The sequence below is a fragment of the Tauraco erythrolophus genome, chromosome 9, assembly GCF_009769465.1.
Source record: "Tauraco erythrolophus isolate bTauEry1 chromosome 9, bTauEry1.pri, whole genome shotgun sequence".
NCBI lineage: Eukaryota > Metazoa > Chordata > Aves > Musophagiformes > Musophagidae > Tauraco > Tauraco erythrolophus.
The window spans coordinates 5160810-5179933 of record NC_141473.1 but is presented as its reverse complement, the minus strand read 5'-3'; the positions used below and the strand labels follow the sequence as shown (position 1 = coordinate 5179933).

The 19124-nt window shown below is 39.6% G+C and overlaps 1 protein-coding gene across 2 annotated transcripts; it reads left to right on the top strand.

Annotated features, from left to right (window-relative positions):
* The first annotated feature begins 126 nt into the window (after positions 1–126).
* On the top strand, positions 127–18687 carry ACADSB (acyl-CoA dehydrogenase short/branched chain). 2 transcript variants are annotated; one of them, XM_086616316.1, is made up of 11 exons: positions 127–168; positions 4656–4815; positions 6549–6649; positions 7465–7671; positions 8124–8294; positions 10363–10488; positions 10892–10984; positions 13520–13609; positions 15103–15240; positions 15515–15614; positions 16282–18687. In XM_086616316.1, the coding sequence occupies exons 1-11, from the start codon at positions 127–129 to the stop codon at positions 16350–16352; spliced, it is 1299 nt and encodes a 432-aa protein (XP_086472442.1). In that variant the 3' UTR covers positions 16353–18687. The 2 variants fall into 2 exon arrangements, with proteins under 2 accessions (XP_086472442.1, XP_086472443.1); XM_086616317.1 differs by lacking the exons at positions 127–168; positions 4656–4815 and adding an exon at positions 5651–5674.
* Positions 18688–19124: the final 437 nt, after the last annotated feature.

Genomic DNA, 19124 nt, shown 5'->3' with positions numbered 1-19124 from the left:
GCCCGGCCCACCCCGGCCTCGCGAGACCGCGCCGGGGGCGTGGCCGGCGCGTCGCCGCGCTGCGCGCGCACCGGCCGGCGGGGGCCCGTGCGGGGCGGGGCGGGGCGGGAGCGGGAGGGCGGTGACATGGCGGCGGCGGCGGGAGGTTGGCGGAGGAGCTGCGCCAAGGTGAAGCGGGGCGGCCGAGGGGGTGGTGTGCCGTCTTCTCCCCGCCGCAACGGTGTCTCCGTAACCGGGTGCCGGAGTCTCCTGGTACCTCCGAGCCTGTGGGTGCGGCTGCGCCCGGTGCCAGGGCGGCGCTGGGGGTACTGGGCGCTGGAGGTTCATGGCGGGGAGCCCGCCTCGCCTCGCGGCTCAGACCGCCCGTTCAGGCTGCCGAGGCGGCTGCGGGGCCGTGGCTGCCCCCGCGGGAGCCGCTCGCTCCGGCTCGGCGCTGGCGGGGTGCGGGGTGTGCTGGGCCGGTGCAGGAGCAGTTCTGCCGGGGGCCAGGCTGAGTTTGGGAAGCCCTTTTCTCCTTCTCCGTTCGTTTTTTCTCCATGGACGGGGGGGATTAGGTGACTTTCTTGCCAAGAAAAGTTCTTGCAAGTCTTGTGAAACGGCTCGAGCTTGGAGCAGCTCATGGCCGATGTGCCTGTGAGATGCCAGCAGAGCTCTGGTGTCTCCTTTGCCTATCTAAGCGGACAAAAACTTGTGTCACTGCAGAGGCAATCGAAAGACAAAGGAGACAAGCAGAAAACTTGAGTTTGTGCCACCCGCGCTCTTTTACTGTGCAGAGTGGGAAGATGTGCTGGCCTGGTGTCTTATGGCAACTCGTGAGTGTGTTGTGACAATCGACATAAAGAAAACCAACCCCACAGGTGAGGCAGGCCAGCTTCCTGGGAGAGGGCTTCTCTGCTGAGGAATAGGAGCTGGCTGGAAACCAGCTAGGACAGGCGCAGGAGCGTAAGTCATCAAGGAAAGCAAAGTGAGCTTCCGAAGACATGTTGCTTTGGCCTTTTTTTATGTATATCTGAATGCTGCTGCCAGGTCCACCAGCGTTAAAATCTCGTTTTTAGATTGCAAACTACACAGAAGGAAACCAAAAGAACTAATTGTTAAAGAGCTGAGGTGTAGGTGGGAATTGAGATAAATAAAAAAATCAATGTTATCAGCAACCTAGAGACCAGTTTTCGAATGCATGTGTTTAGTAGGGCAAGCAGCCGGAATCCTGTAGCAGCATAAATCATTACCTTACCTACAGAAAAAGGAGGAGGTGGGAAGCAGAAAGCAGTATCAAAGCATTTGGAGTAACATACAGGCACTTTATATAACTATTTGAAAGTTAGTAATACTATGTGACTGCATGACTTCAAAGAATAAAAATATGAACAATAATGTAGTGACTTGCTTGAGTTTTTTTCAATCTAAATGTTAAGTTAAAACCAAATCACTTCTACACTGTGGTATTACTCTGGAGTGAAATACTTAACAGCTGTGGGTTGTTGCTCTGCCTGTGGATGTTGTCCATGTAGCTCCCATCCCTTGAGGCCAGCTGGTTTTAAGACTTTTCAAGGTAAACCATGTTATAAGTATTCCTTTTGTCCTGTAGTGCCATCTCAATTGGGTATCAAAGAAGTGTTTATCAAACCACGTCTGCATACGAATGCTAAGGGTTTTCTTTTGTTTCTCCTGCCGTGGTGGGATACCTTTTCGTGCCACTCAGGCGGGTTGGTTGCAGTGGAAGAGCCTCCCAGAGAAAGCTATGGGGAGCGGGGAGAGCCTGGGGTGGTTTCCACTAAGGTGGAGGGAGGGGAAGTGAGCTAAGGGACCGTTAGTGTGAGTGCTAATTTTCTCAGCACCTTTGGCATTGTTGCCAAGAGCAGCCCTGCTATAATATCTCCAACCTGTAGCAAACACTGAGCTGTTTACGGTGTTGGAAAGCTTTTACTTGCTAGCCAGGAATATTGGCAGGTCACCTCAGCCAGTACAGCACTGTGTGCCTGTGCTTGACCTTGCTGAGCTGCTTTTAATCAAGTTTGGCCACCTTCCTGTTTTCATAAAAGCATGTGAGAAAAATTGTCTGTTTCTTGTGGTCTGCAAGATCTGTATTTCCCCATTTGGATGGAGCAGAGTCCTCTGCATGTGTTTGTTTTGTGATGTGTTCCTCTGTGCGGTCGATAATTCTACATCCAAGTGTCAGGTGCCATCGAGCAAAAGTAGAGGTAATCCCAGGGTACTACCAGTTGTTGTTTCAGCAGTACTGGTTTATTGCCTATGGAGTGTACCTACTTAGAGCTTTTCAAAAACTTTTTGTATTCTTAAGAGGGCACCGTGTGTTTTTCCTGGCAGCTCATGGTCAGTACTGTTGAAACGTCCTCAGTGATTCACCTCTAATTATGCCACCGTGAAAGAAAAATGCCCTTTTCTTTGTACTTGGAAATGAAGTAGTGGAAGACACAGGAAGTATGTGTGATTTATAATCCTAGAACTGCTCAGGAAGCATACTGAGTTAAATATCTATGTGCGTTTATACTTGGGTTTTTCCTTCTCAGACTTTGTGAAGAATATGGACTTACGCAGGTGGATGTTTAATGGTCTTACACATCTAGATGTTCAGTGACCCTACCATAGCTGGACGTTCTGCAAATAAGCCATTCCTCTCCGACAGCTTCCAGAACATGGTTGCCTTGAATTTTTAATCTGTTAAAGCAACTCATATTTTGGTTTTCTGTGAAGACCTATGGTGACTCCAGTAACATAGTCTTCAGGTGAAAGCGTTACTGGTCATCCAGACTTTGTATTGTGAATCAGCCCCACTAGTCAGTACTTGTTTTATGTGACCAGGGGTGTTGAATGTGAATGAACATTGAATGTTCACAGCAATTTTTGTTTTCTATATTACCACTTCTTACTGTTTGTTTGGGTTTTTTTTTGTCACGCGTGACTAGGTGTGCTAAAGTCAGAATTTCCTTACCGTAATAGACTTGTGCATCTTGTCTCTAAGACAAAAAGAGTCTGTAGATCTGTTTTTACATCAGTTCTTCAGCCAGGGGGATGACAAGTGTTGAAAGCCAACATAAAAGGGAGTGAATTATTAGAAGGATCAAAGGAATTTTTACTTCCTGACCCCAAATTTTCTGCCGTTTTTTGAGGAATGCTGCTGTCACAGTGTGCATTGCCAAAGTGTCCTGCGTTCTGTGAGCTAAATAGCAGTCTGGTTAGGGCACAGTCAGTCGGGCTGCTCGCTGTGGGGTTAAGAGTGCGTGCTGGCAGAAATGTATGTTGGCAGGCATATGCTTATAGGTACATTATTTTTATGGCACAGCTGTCTCTCTACTGGGGTTTTCTGTCAGCAGTTGTCTTGGAAAGACATTAATGTCTCCACGTTTTAGACTCACATAGCAAAAGTGTCAGAAATCCATCGCAAAGATCTGACCTGTAGACGTTAGCCACAGAATAAGTTGGATTTGGGGAGCTATGAGAGCAAAGCCCTTTTTCTGTCTCTCCTCTTTTGAGGTCAGGCAGGCAAACGTGTTTCTTTCTAAAGCCTGCAGTTATCTACTTGAGCAAGTAGTTTATATTTTTCCAAGGTACAAAACTAATTACCTGTCACAGTATCTATGTCGACCCACCTGACAATCACTATGCATGGCTTGATCCCAAAAGCCACAGTCTGTTCTGTTTGTTTTTGTGACTTTTGCCACATACACTTTACACCGTTCCCCCTGTAGTAAAACACTCTGTAGCACCTCTGCTCTCTTGGCTGGATAATCAGTGCTTCTTTATATAATGTGAAATTGTTTCGTATTGTGGATGAATGGGGAGAGGTTAAGCATAAATTACTCAATTTTAGTTCCTTCCTCTACTTTTTTAATAAATTAACCAAATAAGACATGTTAATTATTAGTTACATAGTACTAGCAACATACTAACTATAGGCTTTAGACTAACTATACAGAAATTAACTATACAGAGGCATTCAAATGCCAGGACTTTGTCTATGAAATGTGTACTTATTCCAAAAATTGTTAAGTGGTGGATAAGAACTCAGTTTAAATACAAAAATCCACAGTGCTGTTAAAAGTTATGCCCTTTCACAGCAAAACACCAATAAGCCAGATGAAGTGCTATCAAATTGCTTTAGAAACAGGAGTTGCTGGTCCTTTGAAAACCAGGGAGAAAGCTAAATCCATCATTAAAGTTGACAGGTCTTCTGTAAAAAATGTTCGTATATCTATTTGACATTGACTCTTATAATATTTGTTAGTGAAGATATTAATACTATCAAAATATACACTTACTACTATGAATATTTCAGCAGACTTGAAAATCATCTGTGAAAAAAAATACTGTCAGCAGGGTTTATTGTGCTGTACACACTAAAATTTACTAACATTAATGTTTGTGAACACTTTCTAGAATAACATTGTGTTAGCAAACTTCCAGAAAGAAAATTGCCTGGGGTTAAAAGAAGAGCAATTAAAGGATATTTTCTTTTAGGACACTGCGGGGGTTATATCTTCTCAAAAAACTTTCAAACTAGACATCAAATGTAAGTTTCCTATTCATTTACTGAATAAAAACACTGGGTAAAATTGTGTATTGCTGTCAAATGTACAAATATACAAATACAAATTCTCTTAACTCTTTGCATGTTCTGTGTTTATTATCAACAGCTGAAAAGAAATTTTCCAGCGTGCTTGACTCCTTGGAGGACTTCTCCATGTGTCTTCAGATCCTCCAAATCAGAACTTATGCCAAATCTAGCCAGCAATGGAGTTGTCTGTGCTCCACTTCAAACATTCACCGAAGAGGAGGCGATGCTGAAAAATATGGGTACCTGTTATCTGTGTGGTTGAAATTCAGAAATGTCTGATCAGAAGAGAAATTTTAGCTTTAAATTTCTTTTCATTATTTAATTATAGTTAATGTTAAAACTGCTTTAGTTCACGAGAAAATAACATCATGTTCTTTTTTCCCTGTTACCATAGCACAGTTCCACATACCACAGTGCCGTGTACGCTGCATAAATAAATATTAGCTGTTTAAAACTGTTGCCATCGTAGCAGTGAAGTTGCCTGGCATTGACTCGTGCCCTTTCCTAAAGTGTTTAGTTCAGCTTCAGTTAACTACTCTAGCTGGTTTTCAGAGATTTCGGGTACACCTGGACCAGTGACAGATGTGATGTGTCTGCGATGCAGCCAGGCCTGCACGAAGAAGACTGTTTCCGAAGGAATCCTCGGAGCAGAGGTGAAAAGAGTGAGGACCTGCGCATCTGGGAGAGCTTATAAAAGGCTCCAGTTAAACAGAAACAGTCTTATGTGTAGGACTTTGTGCACTCAAAATAGCCTATGTTAAAGCCTGAGACCATCTTCCCAAACTGCAGATTTAAAGACGAGACCCTTGTACCCGACCCGCCTGCCTGCCCTGGGCAGCCCGCTAAGTTGGAGGGTGTTTGCCTGACCTGTTCAGGGACCCCGCCAGCGGCGCAATGGATCATCCTCCCTTGGATTATATCAATTATAAAGTGTCTGGAAACTTATATTAAAATAACAAATTTTATTACTGATGCTCGTGACAGGATACAGATTCAGAGACAGCCGGTGATAGGGACTGACTGTGAGAACAGATTTGATTTGGAATAATATAAAACCAGAACTGATCAGTGATGCTACTCAATAGCTGCAAGGTGTTAGTAAGTAAACACGCATAACACAGAGCTCTTACCCAATAGGCATCCCTAGTTGGGGGCGGGGGAAGAGAGGTCCAGCCTGTGGACTGATCCCAGATGTTTCAATGGAGGTCTCTTCCCCGACATCCCCCTTCTCTTTCACCATTTTATACTATTTCTTTACCTTCAGGTGGAGCTTGAGTGACTCTAGTCATATTATAATGTCATTATCATGAGCAAAGTTCAGCTTCAGGGCACGATCTCACCTTTACTGCTGAGGAAGTAGTTGGGATCCCTCTTTCTTGATGTTATCTTCGCCGGACACTCTTTGTCTTGGATAACAGGGATGAGCCTTGGTACCACTCTACTCCCAGTCTCAAGGATATGCACATATTCCATCAGGCCAGGTGCAGACCTTGTCATTCCAGGCACACTTTGTTCCTGGGAACAGCAGCTGTCTTATCACCTCAAAGCACTAATCTGAGGTAGCAGTTGTGTAAAATATAAGCTGAACTTTCGGGGGACAATATTCTCCCATTTCCCCAATTTTCATTATTTCTCCACAGCTAAAAGAACAAGGAGTGTATTTGAAATATTTTCTATAATTTTCTTGGTCAAGTAACGTTACGTAAGTGTTGCTGAGATGCTTTCAGAGTTTCTGAATTTAGAGGAAGTATTCGTTTTGGTTTAGAGGGTTGTAGGTGAGTCCAGAAAGAAATTATAATTGAGCCTTGTGGCACATTGCGTTGTTCCACTGGGCAACTTTTTGTCCTTTTATTAACTTGTCTGGGAGAGCCAAGGAATACGTGCATAACCTGTCAGAAGTACCATATTGCTGTTATGTTGGTCTTCAAGTAGGGTGTTGGAATACTTACAGTCTTTCTTCTCTTCGTTACAGTGACAAAATTTGCTCAGGAGCGAGTTGCACCTTTGGTGCGAAAAATGGATGAGAATTCGAAAATGGAAGACTCTGTAATACAGGGATTGTTTGAACAAGGGGTCTGCACACTTTTTCTTAATCTTTTATTCAGAAAGTTATATCATTTTATGAATCTCCAACTGCGCTTTTCAGATTTTTAGATTAAAAGATTGAGGGATATAATTCAAATGAACTAATGAATCATTACAAATTTTGGATTTATCAGCAGCAGGGCAACTTTCCCTTTTTTTACTGTGTTATCACTCTCCATTTTTTCCTGTAATATTCTTTCCATCTCTCGCACTCCCATATCATATTCTTCATCTTGTCTTTGACTTCCTTATCTCCCCCCATCTTTTTTTTGTTTGTTTGTTTTGTTTTCAATTTGGATAAGTATAATTGCATACAATGCTAGAACCTCCATGGCTCTGATAAGTGTTGCTGGAAGAGGGTATCAGGAGTCCTCTGTGTCCTTACTGGGCAACCACAGGGACTTGTGTTGCAGATATCCTGTTGATCATTCCTTGATTCAGTTTTAGCCTTTCCTGCTATCAACCCAAAAGCTTGTCTGTGTTTAGAATGTCAGTTTATATAATGACAATTCTAAACACTAGACTTCTGTTGAGATTACAGTTGTTCTGGAAAATGTAATCAAATTAGCGTGATGATTGGCCTGCATACTGCTCATGTTAGTTATTTCTTGCACGAATTGACTGTCAGCTTCTGTGAAGAACTGTTAGTTTTTTAAGAGTATTCAAGGAACACAGGTCTTTGGGGAAGGATCTGGAAATACGTTCTGTGGTTTTTATTTTAATCTATTTAAAGTATCAGCTTGGACTAACAGGTTGTTGACAGGAACTAACAGATCGATACAATTGCGTCTTTTACATTTCAGCTGATGAGTATTGAGCTCGGGGAAGAATATGGAGGAACTGGAGCTTCATTTTTTGCAACCATATTGGTGGTGGAAGAATTGGCCAAAGTTGATGCAGCTGTAGCTCTTTTATGTGAACTCCAAAATACACTAACGAATAGGTTGTTCACCACGTATGGAACAGAAGAACAAAAGAGAACTTACTTGCCCAGAGTCGCTAAAGATACAGTGAGTCAAAGTCTCACTTTACTAAATTATAATTTTTAATAGTTAAGTAATGTTAATGGGGTGGGTTTTTGCAGTAACTGAATGGGTGACTGCAGCATTGGCAAATATGTGTGAACTTTGAAACACTGGTTCAAGCTGAGATCTGTGGTGATGGTGATGCATCCTGTCATCAGTAGTTGAGAGGTAAAAGTGGAAAGGTGCTTATTTGTTTCATTAAAATTTAATTTACTGTGGAAAAGAACTTTAAAGCAGTTGACTGAGAGACATAATTACATAGTGTTTCTATTCTTAATCTCCATACCTGAAACTTAGCTACTTCGATGCAATGGTTTAAAATGTTTGAATTTGAGAGGCTTGTGCTTGTGTGTAACTACTTTTGTTGCAGACTTTGGTACATGTTGTGCCTGTATGTTTAGTAAAAAAAACCCTGAATTTTTCCCTTCTCTTGACAGATAGGCAGTTTCTGTCTTTCGGAGCCCGGATCTGGCAGCGATGCTTTTTCTTTGAAGACTCGGGCGGAAAAGAAGGGAGACTACTATGTTATCAATGGCTCAAAGATGTGGATTAGCTTAGCAGAACACGCAGGAGTTTTCTTTGTGATGGCAAATACAGATCCCTCCTTAGTAAGTTGCAGAAAAGTAGTTGCATTTCGGTGACAGCTTATATATGAAACTATGGATTTTATATTAATAACCTGATGTTAAAGGTTAATATTCTTTGAACTTTTTCCTAGCTGACAGCAAGCCTTGAAAAATATTTCCCAACAAAAAATTGAGAACTTGCTGAGCAATTTAAGAAATTCCTCCCACAAGGGAAAATAAAAATGTCAAAATCCTAATTGCTTAGATGGAGAGCACAGCATGCATCGGTATCATCCTGAGTGATGGAAGAACGGATAGTCTAAGTCTTTCTGACCCTTTTGACTTACCTGACAAGTTGCTGTTTTTAAAAGGCAAAATAGAGCTTAGACTACATGCACTGGAAAACTAACAGGACTACAACAGCAAAGTATATTCAGGTAGAAAAAATAATATACCTGAGTATGGATGTTTTCAAGTTTTGTCGCCGATTTGGTTATAGGTAGTAGATTCAGAAAAGTCAACTGCAGGCTTTAAAACATACTATACTGATAATGGTAGTTATAATCAAGTAGAAAAGTAAATTGTTTAAAACTGTTATTTATTTTTTTAAAACTTATTTCAGCATCTCTCTCTTAAAAACTTAACTCGAAGATATTTATTTTTAAAATTAAAATTTCAGGTTTTGACTAAATAAGAAGAGGGGTTTTTCTTTCATTGTATCAAACAATTGAAGATTGTGTTGCTTTCTGAATTTTTATTCATTTCTTCGCAAGCTGGTGGGTGATTTGAGTACTGCATACAATGAAAATACATTTGATAAGCCAGTTTCTATCTTTGTTAACTGCTATGCATTGCCATGTAATCTGGAGTTGGTTCTGTATTAGTGTAACGTTTTAAAAATATGTAATACATTGTCTTCTTAAAGTTAGAAATTTGCTTTTAAATATTCAGGAGGGGGATTAAAAGTCAGTGCTGCTCAAAGATTGAATAACAGCTGACATCAGTATAAGTGAGAGAACAGACCAGTGTAGAATCGTGTACTGAAATGTGCACTCTCCACTAGCAGCTCCCATTTGGTGAGATGGGCTGTCGTTGAGGTAAGACTGAAACAGCAGCATTCTCTTTCACAACTTTTCTGGAAGAACCACAGGACTTTTCCTGCTTCTCAGTGTCACCCTTGTAGTGAGAGGAGGTGCTGTGGACGTTAGGTGCAGAAAGAGATGGAAACATGGCCAAGAACACCTCACGTTTCTGTGTGATGCAACGTACTACAAGGTCCATAGGAGACACTACTGTGGTTCTGGCTGGGGGAAATGCTGAGGAAGCAAGAATGAGTGGTGGAAAGGAGAGAGCGTTGGGAATAAGAATTACACAGAGGGAAAAAGAAAAGGTGACAGCTGTGAAGAATCACTGTTCTGTGCTTCAAGAATCTAGTCTAAGGCTTCAAAGACGTGACGATTGTAGGGCCTGTATGTAGGAGATGCCAGAATTTAGATTGGGGATACAATCTATGTGTTGTCACGTGCATTATTTAGTGTCCTGTCCAAGTCATTGTCTGAATACCAAGTCAACTCTGAGCTTTTTGATAACACCATCGTGAATTCAGACTACTGATTATATTCCTACTGCTTCTCTAAAGTCAAGAGACAGTGATGTCAATGCTCTGCAAACTGGAATCACAAGGTGACTGTGTGCACCAATTCTGGGTGTTAGCAGTCCGTTGTTTGACTGTGACATATGTTCCAACAGCTTCAACAACAACTTCACTGCATGGCAATAACTGGCCTTCCCAGTCATTTCCAGTACAGACAGGCACTACGCTCCTGTCTGTTTCATGTATGTGATACCAGTCCCCTGTCTTATCTAGAGAACTTTTAAGGTTGTTCTGATTGTTTTCCACATGGAATATTTCAATAGGAAGGCATCACTGGCCTTTGTCAAACCATAATTAGCAGACACAGAGGGAACAGGTGACGGTGCCACTGTTTTGTTGAGGAATATAGTATTCAGCAGGTATAAAATTCCAGCACTGGAATGAGATGTTTAGACCACCATTTGGTGATATTAATCTAAAAAAAACAGTTCTTGATTAATTTTTAATTAATCCTAGGGATACAGAGGAATTACATGCTTCATAGTAGATCGCGACACAGAGGGACTACATGTGGGGAAGAAGGAGGACAAGCTTGGAATCAGAGCGTCTTCTACCTGCCCAGTAACATTTGAAAACGTTAAGGTATTGCAAGTTGTTTGGCTATTGAAGTGTATTTTGTGTATAATTGGAGCCTGACCACATCTAAGGAAAGAATGTTAGCTAAATTCACAGTTGGGTCTTTTTTTTCCTTAGAGATACTGATTGTTTGGCATATTTTAACTTTTTCCTCTCTGTTTTTTCACAAAAGTCTTGAGGGGTTGGTTTCTTAAATTTTGATACAGTTTTTCTCAATCATTAGTTTATAATCAGATGTACCAGGGAATATTCTAATCAGATGTTCTAGGAATCACGTCTGGTTTATGTTCTATGCCTTCACTTATGAGGAACATTAAAAATAAAACATGTACACTGATTCACTTGTGAACCGTACTAGCAATTGCAAAGCAGAACAGAACAGGAATAATTGAGTGGTTTTGTTCTTTAGGTTCCTGAGACCAGTATCCTGGGGCAGGTTGGACAAGGCTATAAGCATGCAATTGGAATGCTGAATACTGGCAGAATAGGTATTGCTGCACAGGTGCGTAATTTTGCTTAATACTGAGTACAACTAGTACAAAACTTCGAATTGGGATTGAAATTTACAAAATATTTAAAGCTAATAAGGCTAAACTGTTTAGAAGATAACATTCTGTGATTCTGTGATACTTTATTAAAAACTAAATTGCCACTAGATGTCACTATTCCTGTACCTAAGTTACAGTAAAATACTGAAACAACTGTAAATGGTAAAATTCTCCTTCAGTGGCATAAGCAATAGATTTAGAAACATTAAATGGCAATTAGTTTGTCTTTGGTGATTAACTTATTGCTGCTGAAATATATCAACATTTTTATCTTACATTATGCAAATTTATTTTACAAAAATATAACACACTGAAATGTGTAATGTTAATGCTTCCAGTTGTGATTGTATGGGATTGGCAAATGTGACCTTACACTGAGACTTCAATAACAACTTATTTTTAAAAGTTAACTTATTTTCAAGATAAGCATGATTTTTTTATAGCTGAAGCATCCTAGTTCATTGTTGTGTTTGAAAATTGCATCTTATAGCATATTAAGGGAAAATATTTGCTGACCTTGGAGTTATTTTGAAATGTTGTATTTTGTTGTAAATTCAGTTTAGATCTCAGATTGCTGCTGACTTCAGTGGAAATCAGGTTCAGCCATATAATAAAATGACTTATGGCAAGCTTTTATTACTTTTAATTTACTTTTGAAAGTAATCTTTTATTTGTTTCTACTTTGTTGTGGATGTACTTGTGCTATATAGGGTGTAGTGTGTCTGTACTACCAATATCCCTTATCTTTTGCCCTAATTTGCAAACAAACCAGAAGTAATAGTCCCCATGAAATTTAGATTTTCCACATGGCAGTATACTATGCTGCTAAATGGGTTGGCTTTTCCGTCATTTCTGAAGGATTATCTGTGATTAAACTTAGTCTGATATGGCATTTAAAAACTAGAGCTGTGGGCCCTGTTGTTCCCAGAGATATAAATAATATAGAAGTTCTGGCAGTAAAATACATGGTCTGGATTTTACTCTTAATTACTCCAAGTTACACGTATAACCTAATTAAAAGTTAAGGTCAGGAAGTTGTTATATCTTAGTTACTACTTTCTTGGCACCTTCAAGTGAAGGGAAATGCACTTGAATGGACAAGAAGAGCAGTTCTAAAGCCCTGTAGTATTGAATTCAGTTTTGCAGTAGTAATAGTTTTAAAAGATAATGAACGTCTTATAAAATGTAATTGTGGCTGTGAAAGCAGTTTCAGATAGTTTTAGCGCAGGGTAGCTGCATGTGTTGTTATATGTGATAATATAAGTTGATAGACTTGGTTCATCTGTTTGAGTTTACATAAGAAGGCAACGAATCTGGTAATACGGCTGATGAGCAGCAGACTGCATTATTTTCTTCTGTTATTTTCCCACAAACTTATTTTCCTGTGGTGTTTTTTTTCTTCTAGAATCTTAAATGATTAAGGAGTAGACATCTGAATCCACTCACAGTCATGTTTTTATTTTCTTGGGGCCCTTGGCTTTCAATTTAATATGTAGGTCTGTCCAAAAATACCCATACCCTGTTGTACATCATCAAAGGTAGTTTCACTGCGCTGCTGATGTGACAGCTGACTGCCACGTTGTACGATCCTGGCTTGACTTGGGAAAGTTTTATGAGACTCCAATTTTACCACATACTGTTACCTTGCTTTTTGATAGTTCTTCATGCCATTCATTTCCCTTTTTTTTCCCCCCTCTTGTTTGATCCTTCTCCTAATCTAATTTCCTATCTTTGTTTTTCCTAGGGAAGAAACTAGGTAGAAAGAATGCGTTCAGATGAATGGTAGTTATATCATGAAACAACTGATCTTATTTACTAATAACTGTATATTCCAAGATATATGAAAGGCAGGGTCCTTTCTTTACGATCTTGTTTGGAACTTCTGAAAATTTGATCGTTAAAAAAACATCAAACTAGTTTACTTTCCAGAGTTCTTAATGTTTCTCTAGGCTAACAAATCAGACAGTAGGGTAGATGCGAGTTACTTCTTTATAAATGTGGAGTGCTGAGTGAAGAGAGTGTGTGAAAAGACAATGGGTGTTCTAAAATTGTTCTGTTTTGGTTTTTTAATTGAAAATACTGGAACAAATGCTATCTCTTCTTCCACTATACTGATTTTCTAACTTCTAAAATAAATTGCTAATTCTGACAATCTAGTGTCTTCTATAAAATGAGATATTTTTATTATTGAAATAGCTTAGAATAATCATTCAACTTATTTTTCCTTTAATAGTGTAATGTGAATGTATAGATCTTTAGTTTACAGTAATTTTCCCATGTAATTAAGAATTTTTCCAGAAACACTTCATATTTGTGCAACCACATTTGACCCATACTTTTGTTCAAAAATTAGTGATAGTATGTTCACAAATATTTTGCCTGTAGCAAGAAGGCTTCTTTCAGGAATGGAAGAGTATGGAATAGGCTATTCCTCAAAGTTTGGGGCTTTTTTTCTCCTAATTCACCTCAATATGTCTTATTTCTTACAGATGTTAGGACTGGCACAGGGGTGTTTTGACCACACGATTCCCTATACAAAGGAGAGAGTCCAGTTTGGGAAGAGCATATTTGATTTCCAGGTACTTGTTAATGAACACATGGGAAGTTTCCTCCAGGAGAGTGGTAGTTACTGCAGTAGATGAAGTCAGTAAAAGGAGTAATCTGATTTGCATCATTTGTGCTTCACCTTGTGTCATGTCTCTACTTCCCAATATTTGAGAATTGTTCAAAATAATTTCAGATCAGCATTTATCTGCCATGTAAAATATACAAATTCAGTGCTCTGTGCTTTTGCAAGTACCGTATAAATCATTTAAAATTTCAAAACGTTGTTAACATAACTCCTTTTCCTTGATAGTAAGTTCACTGCCTTTGAAAATAATACACATGGAACTCCTTTCTCTTCTGATTTTAATATCACAGTATGTTGAATGTGTTCCAGTTTTTACACCCTTTCATGAGGTGCAGGGGAAGGCCTTTTTCTGAAGACACTAGAAATTATAAGAAGATGAGGAAAACCGATTGAATTATTAGATTTCCTGTGTTATACAAAGGCGTTTAGTTTCCATGATAATATCTGTATCTTAAAATGAAAAAGACTCTTTGTTGCAAAAATGATGTATAGTTTAATAAGGAAGATATATAATTGTAATTACTATAGTAATTTTCTTCTTAAAAGAAACCTACATCTTGGGTGAAGGGAAAGAACATTAGCGCTACTCATAATTTATACAAATTTTAGGAAGCACCCACAGATAGCTAGGAAACTATTGGAACTGCGTCTTTTGAATGGGAAATGGAATTTATAATTGCTGAATCGTTTTGTTATTTTGACCTGCATATATATTTCTGCAAATTTTAGGGAGCAGTGTTAATGCTCTAATAAGATGAAAGATTTCATTGTGTTCTAGGAGCAAGTTAGACAACTAAATGTTCGTTTTCAGTCATCATAATGTTTGAGTCTCCTGAAATGAACCTATTCTTCAGTAATACCTACCATTTGGAGGTGAGCTTCATCACCGTTTTCCTTCCCTTTGAGTTCGTTCATCAGTCACATTCTCTAGTCTTTTAGGCTGCTCCTAGCTCTTGTCTCATGGTTATGGGATGTAGCAAGAAGTAGTTCTCACCTTGCTATTTCTCCACTTTATTTAAGAGGTACTTTTTTCAAGTTTTTTTTGGTTAAGCTCAGAGCTTTGACCTACCTGCGTCTCTGTGAAGCCGAGGAGAATGTTAAGATTTGGCTGAAATTTTCCTTGATATTCATGGTGCACATAGGTTCATGTTGGACCCTCCTGTCTGGCCAGTCAGGCAAGAAGTTCCCCAGTACTCCCGAATCCAGGAAAAGGGAAAGACAAAATGGGAGTGCAGTTCCTAAAAAGACTTTGAAGGCTCAGAGGTTTTCCAGCGTCGATGTCATAGATGCAGAGATGTGCAGAATTACTAGTCCATCTAGATTTTGTATTTCTATTTCAGAGTGTAGGCGTGTTCCTTGGCTAAAAGAATGGTTCTTGCTAGAAATTCCAGTTGAGTCCTAGATACTGGTTCTGCCTGACTTGCACTGTGGTTATTACAGGGGATGCAACACCAGATAGCCCAGGTGGCCACACAGCTGGAGGCGGCGAGGTTGCTGACCTACAACGCAGCGCGTCTTGCAGAAGCAGGAAGGCCATTCATAAAGGAGGCCAGCATGGCCAAATACTACGCTGCCGAGGTAACCTGCAGTTTCTTTATGCAGTGGATTTATTTCACTGCTGTTTAAACATTTCTTCTGCTACTGAGTGAGTATCTTGTAATTCATGATTTGCTGTGAGATCTATGGGTGTACTTTTACCTTGTTTCTTGTTCTCTGTCTGTGTATGGAATGTAAAATAGGCCATTAAAGAATTGCTGGGATTTTTTGCTTTAAATAGCTACAGAAAATAAAATCTACTACCACCTGCATGAAGTCAAATCCTGAAATTGTAACTCTGAAACTATTTTCCTAGGTTGCAACACTGACAACTAGTAAATGTATTGAGTGGATGGGTGGCGTTGGATTCACAAAAGATTATCCAATAGAAAAGTACTATCGTGACTGCAAGATAGGTGAGTGATGGTTTCTTAACAAGTATTTCCTGTAGCGTCAGTAGTAATAAAGTTTGGGGGTGAATGACTGGCGATTTTTTCTAAGATTTTTTTTCCATGAGGCTGTAATCAACACTGATTCAAAGGTTCAGATACGAGAAGGTAAAACTTTAGGTTTAAACACCTGTGTATGTAAGGCTGGTTAAAGTGTTTCATTAAATACCAATAAAATACATACACATTGTGTCCCATTCTATTAGGAAAATTCCAGTTGGAAAAAAAAAAAAAGGAAAAAAACTTTCTGTGGTTTTAAGAGCAGAATCTGTGTGGAGTTTATTTTCAAGACTTCCTTGTATAATCCCCGGACCTAACAGTTTGACATTTCTAACAATATTACCCTTTGACTTTTATTGCTGATAGCATTTGTAAATACTTGATTTTTGTTGGTTATTTAGGAATTGCTTTTCAGGAAAATGGCTTGTCATTATGTTGTACCAGCAGAAGAGTATTTTAGTTGTTTCAGATAATAAAATATGAACATTTATGTAAATAATAATTCTGTTTCTAGAACTTGATTCACTTCATAATTGTAAATGTTCTAACTGGACCGTTAGAACAATATCTTGGTCTCTCATCATACACTCAATGTAGTTTTATAGCCTTCTAATTTATTTTTTTCTGATTTCAGGTACAATATATGAAGGAACTTCAAATATCCAGTTGAGCACCATTGCAAAGAGCTTAGCAAAGGAGTACTGAAACCATGAGGACTTCTTGACTGTTAACGGAAGTTATTTTACTGAACACTCATTGTGAATTACATGCTTATTTGTAATTATAAAAATCATAAATAAGAATGCATCATCACAGACAAACTCATAAGGAAAACCTTGAATTCCCCGTTTCAGGACAGCAAGTGTGTAATTCAGGTGAAATCATCAATTCCACAATCAAATCCAAATCATGGGTTAAAAGTATCTCTTTCTGCCTGAGACACTTCCGAGCTAATACATTGGCTGAAATTATTTTGTGGCCTCAGATTACGCAACAGTGTGTCTCCACTATGAGATTTCAAAGTGGAAAACAAAACAAGCCAAATCTTCAGCTTGAGTGGTGGGAGAGGTTCTGTTCAGCGGTCTGGGAGAAAGGACTCTACACGTGCAGCAGAATTGTTGCGTGATGTGAAGCTGCTGATCGTTCGTGATGCCCTTTATTAGCATGAGGTACAGAAGAGGTATGTGGAAAGAGACAGACCTGATGGTTTCCTCTCTCCCAGGTGGAGCGAAGTCTGTGGAGCTGCTGTAATTGGAGTAATTTTTATAGCGGCCCTTAGCGTGTTCTTAAGTATATCTTGGTAATTAAGCCCTTCCAGCCCCAATTTGTGGTACTGAAAGGTGGATAATACCTACCTCCCTTTCCAGCCTTCTCAGCTGTTAAGGGTTTTAATCTAAGAGGTTATTTATAGTTCTTCTTTCAGAAAAGGTTGAGTTGAAATCTTTGTGAAATTGGGTTAAAAAAGCTCTAGTAGCTCTGCAAAAAGACAGAGATCTAAGCTAGGTAATAGGAATGCTGTGATACTACCTCACAGTGGCCTTTCCATCTTCAATGCGTTTTACAAACTGTAATCCTCAGATCCTTCCTGGGAGTTGGGGAGGGACTGTTAATTTGCAGCTTGGAAAACTCACAAGTTAGTGGCTCTCTACAAAAACGCAAAGATTTTTTCCTTTTGAAAAAGAGAGGGGCATTCAGAGAAGCATTTGCTTTTTTTATCCATCTCTGTTTACTTTAAAATTATTTACTGCAGGAAACCTCTTCAGGGCTGGGGAGCTAATTAACTAGAAATCAAGAGACAGCAAGCTTAGTATATGAAAAATTATTTTAATTGCTGTAATTGGCAATTTGTTTCAAGTGTTTTTGGGAGGGAAAGATTAGTTTTCTGGTTTTGGCTGATTTAGAAGAATCTTATTTTTAAAGCTTGCAAGTCACTGATGATTCACTTTGTGTGGAGCTCAGACTGTTAGTCTGAGATTCCTAAAGGATTTTCTAGAAAAACTAGGGTAAATGACACTTAACAAGTATGATTTTGTAAAACAGACTGCAGTGCCTTATACAAAGAAACAAGCAAGGAGGAAAAGCACTCTTAAAAAGTTTTCTGACTTGCTGTGAGCTTCAAAGGGAAGTAACTACTTCAGTGAATATCTCCCCCCACATGCACGTTTTGCCTGTTGGTAGGCGAAGAATTAATGCGATAATTATCCTTATGCCAATAAAAAAGCACCTCTCATATCAGTTTGCTCAACAGCTTTGAGATTTTGAAAAATATGAGAGTAAGAGGGTAGATGAGATGATTTCTGAAGGTTTATTCTAGCTATACTGTTATCGTTGTTGTTAGTAGTAGTAGTAGTATTAATGCGTTTCAGGTTGCTTGCAGGCTTACCTTCAGCTGAACTGAAATGTCTGGGGAGATTCTTAGACTATAATTAAGACTACAGACACTGCAACAGTTAACTACAGTTATGCTGCTCAGCATTGTCTGTGAGTCTAAAATGGTCATAACCACATCACAATACACTAGAGTTAACGTTGAAGGATGTGATGAGTTGTCCTAATGTGAGATGCAGTCCTTAGTGGCTGCAGTTTAGCCTGCTTTGCTAACAGGAGTGTCAGCAGAGATCAGGGTTTGATTCATGCTGTTTAGTAGGTCTCCTAGTTTGAGACAGTGTCTTAGCTTGGCTTCTGTAGTTTTGCATGAGGCTGTGAAGTGAGTAACAACACTTAACTGACTTAATATAGTGCTAAAAGCACACTCTGTGGTGGAAAGTGCAGAGCTCTTTGAAGGACTGTTTAAGGGCTGGACATCCAGGACTATGTAAAAGAACTGTCTCTTTGTGTAGAACTGTGTCAGCTACCCATTTGAAAAAATAATCGGGAAAAAAAATCAAAATAATGTGATTTCCTACAGTCTGAACTTGGATGCCATGCTCCAGGAAACAATCTGAGCGGCCTTGTCAGCTGCTTGACAGTTCTTCTCAGAAAAGCAAGGTCAAGCCTTTAACTAATGTTAAAGCTGTAAATATTTCACATCTCAGTTCTATGTGCTGTACTCTGTACACAACAACTTGTGAAAGAAATGTATGTATTGTATTTGATCTTTTTGTCTACAAAACTCTGTGGAGGAGCACGCGCACAAATGAATTATAACCACGGAGTTTCCTTCATTGTTGTTTTAAAAGGGCACGTGCCACCGTGGAGAGCATTAGGTGTTCTGGTCGCTGGCTCTGGGAAGAGTTAACTTGTTTCATCCCCTGAAGTCCGATTCCATCGCTGCATTAACGCAGCTGTTGGTTTAGTAATCAAATTACTGTGCTGTTGTCCGGGAGCTGTTAAGAGCTGCCTGTGCTCCCCACCCCCTGTTCAGTTTGGGATGGGAGTTTATGGATTGGCATAAATTGCATTTCTACGTTTGGCACTCTGGGCACAGGACTGTTGATGGTGGCTGGCTGCACCAGTAGGTGTAGGGCTGCAGAGCTG